Source organism: Vanacampus margaritifer, chromosome 5 (assembly GCF_051991255.1).
Source record: "Vanacampus margaritifer isolate UIUO_Vmar chromosome 5, RoL_Vmar_1.0, whole genome shotgun sequence".
Classification (NCBI taxonomy): Eukaryota; Metazoa; Chordata; class Actinopteri; order Syngnathiformes; family Syngnathidae; genus Vanacampus; species Vanacampus margaritifer.
The window spans coordinates 27,668,247-27,680,174 of record NC_135436.1 but is presented as its reverse complement, the minus strand read 5'-3'; the positions used below and the strand labels follow the sequence as shown (position 1 = coordinate 27,680,174).

At 38.8% G+C, this 11,928-nt stretch overlaps 1 protein-coding gene across 3 annotated transcripts in view; it reads right to left on the bottom strand.

Annotated features, from left to right (window-relative positions):
* Window positions 1-830: 830 nt before the first annotated feature.
* The window catches only part of cntn5 (contactin 5), a 144,819-nt gene continuing 133,721 nt past the window's right edge, over window positions 831-11,928 (bottom strand). For all 3 annotated transcript variants that reach the window (XM_077566556.1, XM_077566554.1, XM_077566555.1), the window contains 6 exons: window positions 7,416-7,650; window positions 7,233-7,342; window positions 5,441-5,627; window positions 5,260-5,372; window positions 4,682-4,850; window positions 831-1,551 (listed from right to left, as the gene is read on the bottom strand). In XM_077566556.1, coding sequence (XP_077422682.1) covers window positions 1,463-1,551; window positions 4,682-4,850; window positions 5,260-5,372; window positions 5,441-5,627; window positions 7,233-7,342; window positions 7,416-7,650 — 903 coding nt within the window. In that variant the 3' untranslated portion in view covers window positions 831-1,462. The remainder of the gene's footprint in view (window positions 1,552-4,681; window positions 4,851-5,259; window positions 5,373-5,440; window positions 5,628-7,232; window positions 7,343-7,415; window positions 7,651-11,928) is intronic.

Below are 11,928 nucleotides of genomic sequence, written 5' to 3'. Positions count from 1 at the left end.
GAGACCGGAGCATTTTTTATTTATTGATTTATATATATTTTGGGGAATTTATTTCTACATTTATTTTTACTTTAATTTTTTGTATATATGTATATATACATTGACAAGATATTCTGATTCAGATTACCAATTGAGTCAATCAGCAAATTATCTTTTAAGTATGTTAATTTATTTTGAACTTTGGGACTAATTACATTAATAAAATCCTACCTAAAAGACTGATTTAAGACATTCAGCGGCAATTACAGCCTTGATTTTGGATTCATGCATTCAATGTCTTACTTTTAACTCATTCACTCCCAGCCATTTTCACTGAAGCAACCCCCTTCGCTCCCGGCTGTTTTACTGGATTTTGCAAGGCCCACAGAATATTGTGTTCTAATGCTATAAAAACATGGAACCTACCAAAAGAAAGATCAGAGTCAGCAAAGAAAAAAAAATTGTATCTTTTTCCGTTTTGCAGCAATTAGCCTTAGAATATAGCTAAGTTTCATCATTAATCACAAGCCTGTTGAAAACACTGGGAAAAAGCGCTTTTTGCTAAATGGCCCTGGCTGATCTCTTATACTCTGCTGCCACCTGTTGGCCGTTTTTTGTAATAACTACCATTGCTTTAAGCTACCTCTTCAGGCCAGAAGCTACAATCAAAGCATTCTGTAAAAAAAAAACAAAAAAACATATATATACGTCTTTGGGAGTGAAGGACAAAGTATAAAAAAATGTATTTATATGTTTTCGGGTTTGAATGAGTTACGTACCGTCGTCATTTCATTTCTGGCACCATGAATCACATTTGAATCAACTATAAAAAGAAGACGAAACCGTTTTAAAAATATACATCACATTTATTGGTCACCAGGAGTCCCTACTGCTGCCTACTGCACTTCCATCAACGTGGGCCACGGAGCACCAAAGCGCTGCTACCAACAGAAACAAAGCTGATACACACCACTGTGTTCGTCTCTAAAAGGTAACACAACGTACAAAAAGCAAGTCTTAGCAAGTAGTCCGAGTCGTCGTGGTTTGTTTGGTCCATAAAAAAAAGCACTTCTTTCCTCGAGTGAGTTTTCTGCCCGCCTGGCTTGTCGGCCGGCCCGAGGAAGGTGGAGGTGGTGCGAGGGCGGGGCGGGGGTGGTTGATGCACATGTCCCAGATGATCCTGCTCGTTGCTTCCCGAGAAGTATTCATGCTCCGCAAACCCCGGGAGTCAATGAGACGAGCACTTAAAAAAAAAAAAAAAAAAAAAAAAGATCTCTCCTCGCACGGCACACGACAGCACAACACTAGCGCGATGTTGGACACGAAACTAAACGGGTGACGAGATGACTCATACCCTCCCCGCCCGGACCTTTCCTCCTCCGCGGGAACGCCAAAGTGGCGGCGTCAAAGGGAATAAAAAAAAAGAAAAGGAAAAGAGCGAGTCCTTTCCCCTCCGATGGAAAAAGATGAGTGTGAAGCGGCCTCACCAGGACGCTGAAGGCACCAGCAGAACCAAAAGCATCGCAGGCCACGACAGGTTCTGTTTGCGTCCGCCGCTCTTGGCACGCACACCTGGTGGGACGAAGCGGGGGAGGATTAGTAGAGAGAAGCACAACATCAAATCTGGCACAGTCAACAGCCGCCTGTTTATTTTCAACAATAGTAAGAATACAGTTGACCCCCACTATTTGCGGGGAGAATATGGACTGAGCTGGATTTTACTTTGTTTTCTTTTATTACCAAAATGTATTTGTCAAAAATGGCTAAAAAAGACATAATAAAAATGAAAAAAGTACAGATATATATATATAGCTGTCAAACGATTACATTTTTTAATCAGATTAATCACATTTTAAAAAAGAATTTTTCTTAATCACGATTAATCACTTAATAAAAAAGCCTATTTTTTTTTTTTAAATCAATATTTGTTTCCCGCCAAATTTGAAGAGCACCGGTTATGTGTTAATTCAATGAATTACTTGCATAATTTAAAATGGGGAAAAAAATGACCCCAATAATTTGACATGAACAAATATTCTGAATGTCATACGCAAACATTTATTAAATGCTTAGCTTTAATGCATATAATTATGTTTATTGTTCAAACAACCTGTGCTACCTTAAACGTAGCCATCCGCCGTCACGCTAAAGGATAATCTATGGTCACAATTAATTGTGCGATTAATCTGCGTTAATTCATGATTAATGCGATATTTTTTGGTGATTAATTAATCAGTTAATGCTTTGACTTTGACAGCACTAATATATATATTTGGGTGTCAGACGATTAAAATTTTAATCGTAATCAATTGCATTCATTACTTCAATAGTTAACTCACAATCGCAAATTTTAAATCTGTTCTAAATGTACATTAAAATTCATACTCTTGTTAACCTAAAAGTGGGGAAAAAAATTGTTAAACTAATAGAAATATGGCTGCATCTTTTAGTCATTGATACAATAATTTCATAATTCCTAAAATTAAAATTTGGTAAAATTAAGTTAAAATTAAAAAGATGTACTGTACTGTAAAAAAAAATAAAAAATATGAGTGTGATATTGATTTGTGTTAAAGTCATGTTTTTGCCATTAGATGGACTAGTGAAATTCTGCACATTTTAAAATTTGTAAAATACAACTTGACTCCAGTCTCCACAAATATATGCATTAATATTAAATTTATTACTGCAAAATTTTGACATGGACGTGTCTGCTGCGTTGCGACTGGAATTTCCCCCAGTGCAGGTTTTCCAAGTAAGGGGCGGTCATTAATCCTGCATTAAAAAAAATTGTGACGTTAAAGGAACTTTAAAAATTAACTCAAAATAATAAAAAAAAAATATATATTTTTTTTTAAGCCAGCCCGATTTTAAACCATGTCAAATTGACTGTAAACGTTCAACCAATGCTGAACGGCTGCACTGCATTCCCCAGCGTGGTGAGAGACAACTGTGTCATTGTCCAACTAATTACGGGCGCAAACAATACAGCCAGTGAACCGGCCATGAGGATAAAACATCTGCTGGCCGGTCTCGTCTCGCCGGCGCGCCGCTCGCTAGCAGGTTAATTGACCGAGCGCGTCCGTGAAGCTTTGTGTGTGTGGGCAAAGTAATTAAAAGAGTATTAAGCCAAAGAAAACTTTGCTCGTGCAAGAACTTTGACTGCTTAATTACAACAGATAGCATCGAGCTATGCTAAAATAAACAGTTGGGGGGGAAGTCAACAAGTACATTTCCTTACACTGCTTAATGTAGTGTACTTTTTCAGTGACTGTACTTTACTTTACTGTATTTTACTTGATCTGTACTTTCTTCTTTCAAGTTCTGCTAATAGCTAAATAGCAAGAAGATTTCTTGATATTTTTGTCTACCAGCAGCAACGTGACAAGATTTTCTAAAACTGACTTTGTCAAATGGAAGGGGGAAAAAAGCAAATGAAAAACTCTACTTTAATAGCGCAACTGGAACATTATTGGTTAGAAGAGCATTGTGGGCAGTAAAATATTTTATTATTATTATTTTTTAAATAAAATGTGTTTTTTGTGTGAACATATTAGTCATGTAGGATTTAACCAGAGGTGGCAAATCCATGTCCAGAAAGTAAAAACCCCGCCACAGTTTGGCTTTAGCCCCTTGTGCTAGCTAGCTAGCTAGCTCCCCGGGTATTCAGTTTCTTGTTAGGGAGCTAGCTACCTAGCACAAGGGGCTAAAGCCAAACTGTAGCAGGGTTTTTACTTTCTGGACCTGGATTTGCCACCACTGGATTTAACAAGGGTCTGTACATATTACGTTGTTTTAATTTTATTTTTTATTCTTAGAAAATTCCACAAAATGGCAGCCACTTATCACGTTGCTACTACATTACATGAATGATTTGTGGTGAATGTTTTGTCTCGTGCTTAGCTAAAAAAAACAACAACACAATCTTCTGGTGATCAAAATATATTGAATATGAAAAACCTTTTTAAGTCAATCAATTGCTATTTTGCGTTTATATTATATTTATTTTTCAACTCAGTTCACAACATCAGCAATGTGATGTTATGCAAAAAAAAATGTCAATCTTCATAGTATAGGCACTATATAAATTATTAAAATAGGTGTGTGCAGATGATTTTTTTTAAATCATGTTCCCATAATATCAAATCAAGTATTGTAAATAATTGACAGTAAAAATTCATTTTTCATATTCATTAAGTATATTTCAGAGTCTGTTACTATTTTACTTAAAGTGGAAGTCAACCTTAAACATTTCTTGACAATAATATGTTACATGTGACCTCATTAGTGTAAACATGACATTCTGATTAATATTACATTATGGAATTTGAGTTTTGAAGCAAAATCATTTTTATCCATCTTGCCACGTGCGGTCGACTGAAGATGACATCACAGTTGCTCAGGGCTCAGGCAACAACCAATCACAGCCCACCTGTTTTCTGAAGCTGCGCTGTGATTGGTTGTTGCCTGAGCCCTGAGCAACATTGATCTCATCTTCAGTCAACAGTGGCAAAATGGCCGCCCCCAGAAATGGATAAAAACGGCTGGATTTTGCTGCTTAACTCATATTCCACTAACACAATATTAAACTGAATAAAATAGAACCTATTATTGTTACTTCCCCTTTCTTATCTTGTCCTATCAGACTTTTGCCACCTCTGAAAATAACGCTAGCAATGAATATCCAACGCCGTTAGCTTACCAGAGGATGTGACGAGTCGTATTTGCGAGCTGACCGCCCCTTCGCCGCCCTCGCTCAGGGCCCGCACCTCGATGACGTAAGTGCCGCCCTCCGGAAGGGACAGCGTGGTGGACGGGTTGATGGTGCGAGTCACCTGGTTGTGGCCTCGGCCCTCCTGTTTAAGCAAAACCTGCGTGACGACGACAAAAGAGGCTCATTGAAGAGAATCTCGCTTTGATTTGTTTCAATGCCGTTCTTCTTTTACACTCTTGATACTTTTAGACCCGCCCCCTCCCAAACGCCCCCCCCCCGATCTTGTTTTCCTGTCCTCCCTTGCCAACAGCTTGGAGGTCACGAGCCAGAAGGAGGTTCTCGCCTCTCTGGGAAGCTTTGAAAGCCAGCCAGCTCGTCGTCCTCCTCCTACTCGGCTTCCTCCTCCGCAGCCTCACTCGCCGCGTTGCTGAAGCATCAATGAAACTCCTGTCGCTATTTTTAAAACCCTTGTCACTGTGCGCGGTTTTACATCCGTACAGTAATGGGGATCGTGTTCAAAGCTTGCTGCCCGTGTGGATGATTTTACACAAACTAGGTATGCTTACCATGTAGCCGATGATGTCGGACTCATTTTCGTTGGCCTTGACTGGATCCCAACTTAAAGACACGTTGTTGCCCTCTTGGATCCACAACAGGTTGCCTGGCGGCTGCACCGGAGCTGAAGAAAAAAAAAAAAACATTAGCTTCAGAAAAAAAAGGGGATGTATAGCAAATGATTGAACGTACGGGCTTTCCTGGTCTTGGCCATGATGGAAGCGCTGGCGGGTCCCTGCCCGATGCTGTTGAAGCCTTTGACGATGACCACATACTGGTTGTTTCCTTCCAAGCCCCCCAGGACCACGGAGGTCTCGTTCTTCGTGGTTTTCTGCTTCCAGCCGGAGTCTTCCCTCTCCGATGCTTTCCAGTAGCTCACCTGGTCACACCGAAGCACAGTTGCGTTCAAGTAAGGAAGCTCCTCAACCTTCGTGGGTTCAAGTGTCGAGTTACTCTGCCAAAAAGTCAAGTCGAGTTTTTGCTTGGGTTAAGCAGCTGAAAAGTCAAGTCGGACAAAACTTGATCAGTCGCGACCGGTGTTGTTGGTAACGCGTTACAAAGTCATTTAGATGTTTCTGGGGTTGGTAACCCGGTGGCTGGTAGGTAATGTCTGGTCGGTGCTGGATTTCACTTTCCTTTGATCCTTCCTCGGGTCTCCTGACAACCTCACCACTCTAGCTGGATTCTGAAGTATTCGGTTTAGGTAAACGGTATGGGATTTTTAATAGGTTTTAGGTGAACTAAGTCCCCAAATTTAATTGTTATATTAAATTATTATAATTGTTGAGTTTTGCCATTACAACATTAATAGTTGAATGTGTAGAATAAAACGACTGCTTTTATGTTTTATTAATCATTTATTTATGTTAAGTGTTTATTTTTATTTAAAAAAAAACAACAACAACAAATGGCACCCATTTTGAAAAGGCTGATTTTCAAATATAAACAGGTCGGGCTGGGCAATATATCGGAAAAAATATCGATATCGTGATAGTGGGCCATGCAATATGCATATTGCAAAGACATGGAATCATTTTCATACGGAGTCCTTTTTTTTATTTTATTTTTTATTTTTTTCTTTCCAGGAGAGCTCAGTATTGTTCATTCGATTTGACATCATCATTGCTCTCCTTTTAGAAAAAATAAATTAATTAAAAAAAAAAATGTTTTTTAAATGTATATACATAAATATACATATACACACATATATATATATATATATATATTTTTTTTTTGTATGTGGGTGAGCATGTGTGTATTCATCAGTTCACCTAAAGCCCATTAAAAAAATCCCATACTAATAATATAATATAATAATACGGAGTCCTAAAAGTGGCAACTTTAGCCTAAAGTCCAATAAGGATGCAACGGTAACGCCAATATCGTGATATCGCAATATTAAAATTGCCACAATATCCTCGTCGTCATGTCACGATGTTAAAAGCAGCACATTTGTTAAAAATGCCAAGTTGATTTCTATTTGTTCAGTTCTAGCACCCTCTGGTGGTTAGTTTTTTGTTGTTGAGCCGTTTAATTTTCATACGGCATGTTTTGGCCCTTTTATGTTTAAAATCCATGCTAATGGTCAGATGACGGGAAATGTAACATGCCTGTGAACCGAGTCAATATGCAGAGGAACTCAATGTGTGCATTAGCAAATAAGTGCATCAATATTAGAGATTGAAGGTTGTTTATATGCACTGCTGTTATGTACACAAGCACAATATTGTGCTTTTTTTAAATTTTTTTACAATATCGTGACCTTTTTTAATATCCCCATCGTCACCACAATATCGTGATAATTATCGTATCATGAGCTTGATATCGTGATATCGTATCGCGATGTTTGGATATCGTTACAAAGTCCAATGCGGGAAACTCTTGGTCACATGACGTACCTGAGTCACCTCATAATGGATCTCATTTTTAAGTGTACGCGGTGTACCTTATGAAGTGTCTGCTTGCTGCGTGATTGCGAGCGCACCTCGTATCCTTTGGGTTTTCCGGGACCAGGGTTGGGCGGCCTCCACGTGACTCTTATTTGCGAAGCGGAAATCGCGTAAGCTTTCACGTCGGACGGCGCCTCTCTGGGTTCTGCATGTGCACACACACGTCAACAACACACTTTTTTCCCCCCCGTGTCCCAACAAGCCAAATTTGACCTCACCGCCCTCGGCCGAGTGGATGACGACGACCGGGCTGAAGGGCCCGTCGCCTTTGTTGTTGTACACGCCCACTTTGACCTCGAAGGGCGTCAGCGGCGGGAAGGTCTCGTCGCGGTACTTATACGTGGTGGAGTCGGCCGACGTCACCATCTTCTCCTTCCACCCGCGGGTGCCGTTGGCGCGGAAGGCCACGATGTAGCCGAAGCCCTCGCCGTTTTGGAATTCCTCCGATACGGGCTGCAACGGAAAAAGAAACTTTTTAGGGAGGTCAAATGCTTGAACATTTCTAGGAGGCATTTTTACAAAAAATCTAAAATAAGGTTCCTTACAGAGGAAGAATTCCCACAGAAAATATCGGGAGAAAGAGAGAAAAAAAAAAATAAAATAAAAAAAAATATATATATATATATCGGAACCTCGCAGTGGTCGCTGCTGGGGCCCTAATAATAAATCTAGCTGAACATGTGGGTGAGGATATATACATATAAGTGGATGTTGTAAAAAAAAAAAAAAAAACACATACAAAAAAAAATAAAAATAAAATAAAAAATAAAGGAGAGCAATGATGATGACATGTCAAATCGGTAAAATTACCGAATCAACAATACTGAGCTCTCCAGAAAAACAAAAATAAAATACATTTTAAAAAAGTAAAAAGAAAAAGAAAAAGTTTGCAAGGAGAAGCCACTTCTGAAAAGCTCACAAAATACTAGCTAGCCTGTTTGCTAACGTCAGCAACAGAGAAGTCGATTCATTAGCCAGTTGTTGACTAATCATCTAATGTCTGAAGTTTCCTGTTGAAATGTAAACGACGGCCGGCAATTTGTCTTCCTTCCAATCAATTTATCTCGTCGCATCTTCTTTTCGACTGACGCGATTCAAACTGCGGCGGTAGAGAAGAAGGCTAAAATCATCTTTCGAGCCATTTTGCAATAATTTGTCAGTCGCTCGGTCTTGATCAAATGACGTGGAAAGTTTTGTTTCCTAATAGCGCCATCTGGAAGTGCAAGTGATGTCACGGTGAAAAGGGAGTTCCTGGCACAATGGTGGAAAGAAGAATGAAAATAATAGCGTTGTTGGAGTGATTTGCCCCAAGTGGAGTTTCATTTAATGGCTTGTGGCAGTGAACGTATATTTACTAAGGCTCATTACCAGATCACAATAACTCAAACGAATAATATAATGGTGATAAAAACAAATCAAATCGTTTTTCATATTTGTCCCCGGCAATTCAAATTCGGGCCCGACCGCTGATCAATCGGCTAATCATTGCCCTTCAAACATCGGACAAAATAATCGACCAATTGGGCCAAATGGCGGATTATTTTCCCCTTAAAACGTTAGCGTAGAAGAAAACCGAAGTTTCCGACACTGTGAAAGTACCATGAATGCACCATTTTGCTTGCGTAGCATTAGCAACTATCAAGTGTGTAGCGTATGTTATTCTGGATATTCTGTTGTCCCTAAGCGTCCTTTAAGCTGTTTAATGACACCCCAGTTGGAGTTGACTGTAAAACCAAACACACGACAATAAGAATTACATCCACTATATATTTGAATACAAAACATGCTTCGTTTTTAAAACATCGCTAGCCTAGCGCTAATGCTAAAAGTAAAGGGAAGATCCCATTCAAATGCTAACAGGAAGTTAGCATCGACTTCGGGAGTGTTTTTCCTTCAAACAAGGAATTATTCACACACAAATGCTGTGTGAACACAATTTTATGCATTAAATATTTGTTAAGTAATTGTCAGATTAATCGGTAATCAGTATTTTTTTCTGCCAAAAATCGGTTTTGGCTTCAAAAAATGCATATCGATCGGGCCCTATTTAAAATGGAAAGAATGATTGATACATTGTGCAGTTTCACTTTTGGAACACCCACTAAAGAAACAAACTTTTCTCATCTAGAGCAATTTCCTCCCCGTTTACTGTAATTCCCTGCCAGTGTTCATAAAGGAGCAGTCCGTCGTGAGAATTGGAAGGCGAGCGTGTGGCTCAGCTGCGCTCTTTACCGAGACATTTGAATCCAGGCATCCATGACAGGAGGATCCCCCCCACCGCCCCCCCCACCGCCCGTCTTTGGGACGGCGTCTGGTGTGCTTTCCCCCGAGTTGTCTTCCAGCAACTCCATCCAATCAGATGGCAATTCATTAGGACGGAACTCAATTAATTAATGTGAGCCGAGCGGATTAAGGGCCTTGCTAAATGCAATATATGGAAAAGAGACACTGCCTTTTGCGTTTAATGGAATATGTTTTAATGATGGTGTGTGAAATCCAAAATTAATATGAATCAAAACGGACTTTTACTGCCACAGATTGACATTTGCACGTGTTTTGCACCATTTAAAACTCTGCATCTCAGGAGGGAATACATGAAAACGCTCAAGGGACAAATGTCCCAAAGCCAAATGGGGGAATCGGTCCTTGAACCTTTCTGTCGCGAGCCGCATTCTGAATATGGAATAGCAACTTTAAGGTTTGTTAAATTCAGTCTTCTTTAAAGTACCTTAACAGAAAATAACTTTGGAAGAAGTTAGTCCAAGTCTTAAAGTTGCAGAATCTAGCAAAAGTGAGTACACCCCTCAAATTCCTACAGATATTTTGGGCATTTTCCCATAGGGGTATACTCACTTTTGTTGTCAGGCATTTTTAGCTGTTAATGGCTATACTTGGAGGTACTTTCAAATTATTTTTTTAAATATTAAATGTGGTCAAGTATTAAAAGTAAAAGTATTTTTTTTAAAAAAAAGATGGTTAGGATTTAGACTGTTGTTATTTTAATTGTATTTCCACAAATTTATCATCAATTCTTCTAAAATATTAAGGACATGATAAAAACTCGCAAACATTATATTGTAAATAAAATTTTGCGTAGGCAGTAACTAGTTAAATCATTTAGTTTATTAATGTCAGGTCTTTTATAAATATAACAAAAATACTTTTAAATTCGTGTGAATAGTAAACTTCAAGAAAACAGTAAGATCCTTTTTTTTTATGTTCTTATGAATTTATTGTTTATTATAATTATTATTGTTATTATTATACAAATTCCAGTTGCTGTCAGAGAGTTCAGGTTTGGTTACAAAAAAAAAATAGTTTAAGTGGCTAAATGAAAAATATGAATCAAGCATCCACAAAATAACATACAGACAAATGTGAATGTGCCCCGGAACGCGTCTTCCCAAATGAGCCATGTCCTCTCCAGAGGTAATGGTGCCGGATGGGAACGCGATGACCAATCACCGTGACGGTGCTCATTACAGGGATGATCAGTGGAGCTAAATGAGCTGTCATCAAAGCGGATCATTACAGGCCGGCCGCGCTGCTCATTGAATATGAACCTTTTAGGAGCAGCGTGAACAAACGCAAGCCATTTAGGACCCTGCTGGTGGGACGTAGGAGGGGAGGGACACGTGGACAGAGCCTGATGATTCAGCTCATCACTAAGCCTGGATGGGCTTGGTGACCAGAGGCAAAAAAAAAACACACAAAAAAAAACACTGTCCAATTTTGGGCTTTTTGCTTTTTATTAATATTAATAAAAAATATGAAGCATATGAAAAAAAAAAATCACTGAGTGAGCTGAAATTGCCAAATTGTCCAAAACATGTTGAAGTTCAAAATGGCACCATCCAAAATTTCAAAATTATTATTATCATTATTATATGTGGCAAACTCATTTTTATAGTACACATACGTAAAAACATCAACATTTTGGACTATAAATAAATAAAAAGTATACATGTATGGATAGGTCTGATGCCACTGAACATTTTGAGTGGTCGCAAGTAAAAAAATATTCCGAAATGACTTAGATATCACACTTCCAATAGTGAGCCAAATTTTGGCTCATTTTACGTATGTGTCGTAAAAAAATTTTTTACGTTACAAGGTTTAGAAGTACTAGAGTAGTGTTTGCATACACAGCAACTCTATGTATAGATATGACATGTACTGAGATTTAGGGTGCATGCAATTCAGTAAATCAGTTTTGCATGTGATTTACTGAGACTGCAATTTTTCGCTAAGATGCCAAATAGCAGGTGCTAACAGATTGTGCACACTTTTGGCAACACGTCTGAAAGTGGGCTATGCGCTTGAGGTAGCTCTGATCATTTTCACCATGACGTTTTTAGAACCACAGGCAGAAAATGTCATTTGAAGTGATGGAATTGGAAGTGCTAGTGGAAAAGGCAATATATTACTGAGTTACATAAAATAATCGATTCAGCTGGTCCCGTGTGTGCCTATCCTGCATAATTTGCATTTAGAACTTGGAGAATGCAGAGTCAAAATGAACTTTTTTCATTGGCTATACGGCATGACTCCTTCTTGTGATTGGCTCCAAGGCCAATCATTAAGAAGCTCCAAAATTGCATTTCTGTTTATTTTTGTTTCTGGCATTTAAAATAAATAAAAAAATAAAACGTCAACATGTTTTGACATTGTTCCTCTTGTAACTCTTCTTTAGGCCACCTTGGATTTTGTGCGGACTAATTGCACCTGAAT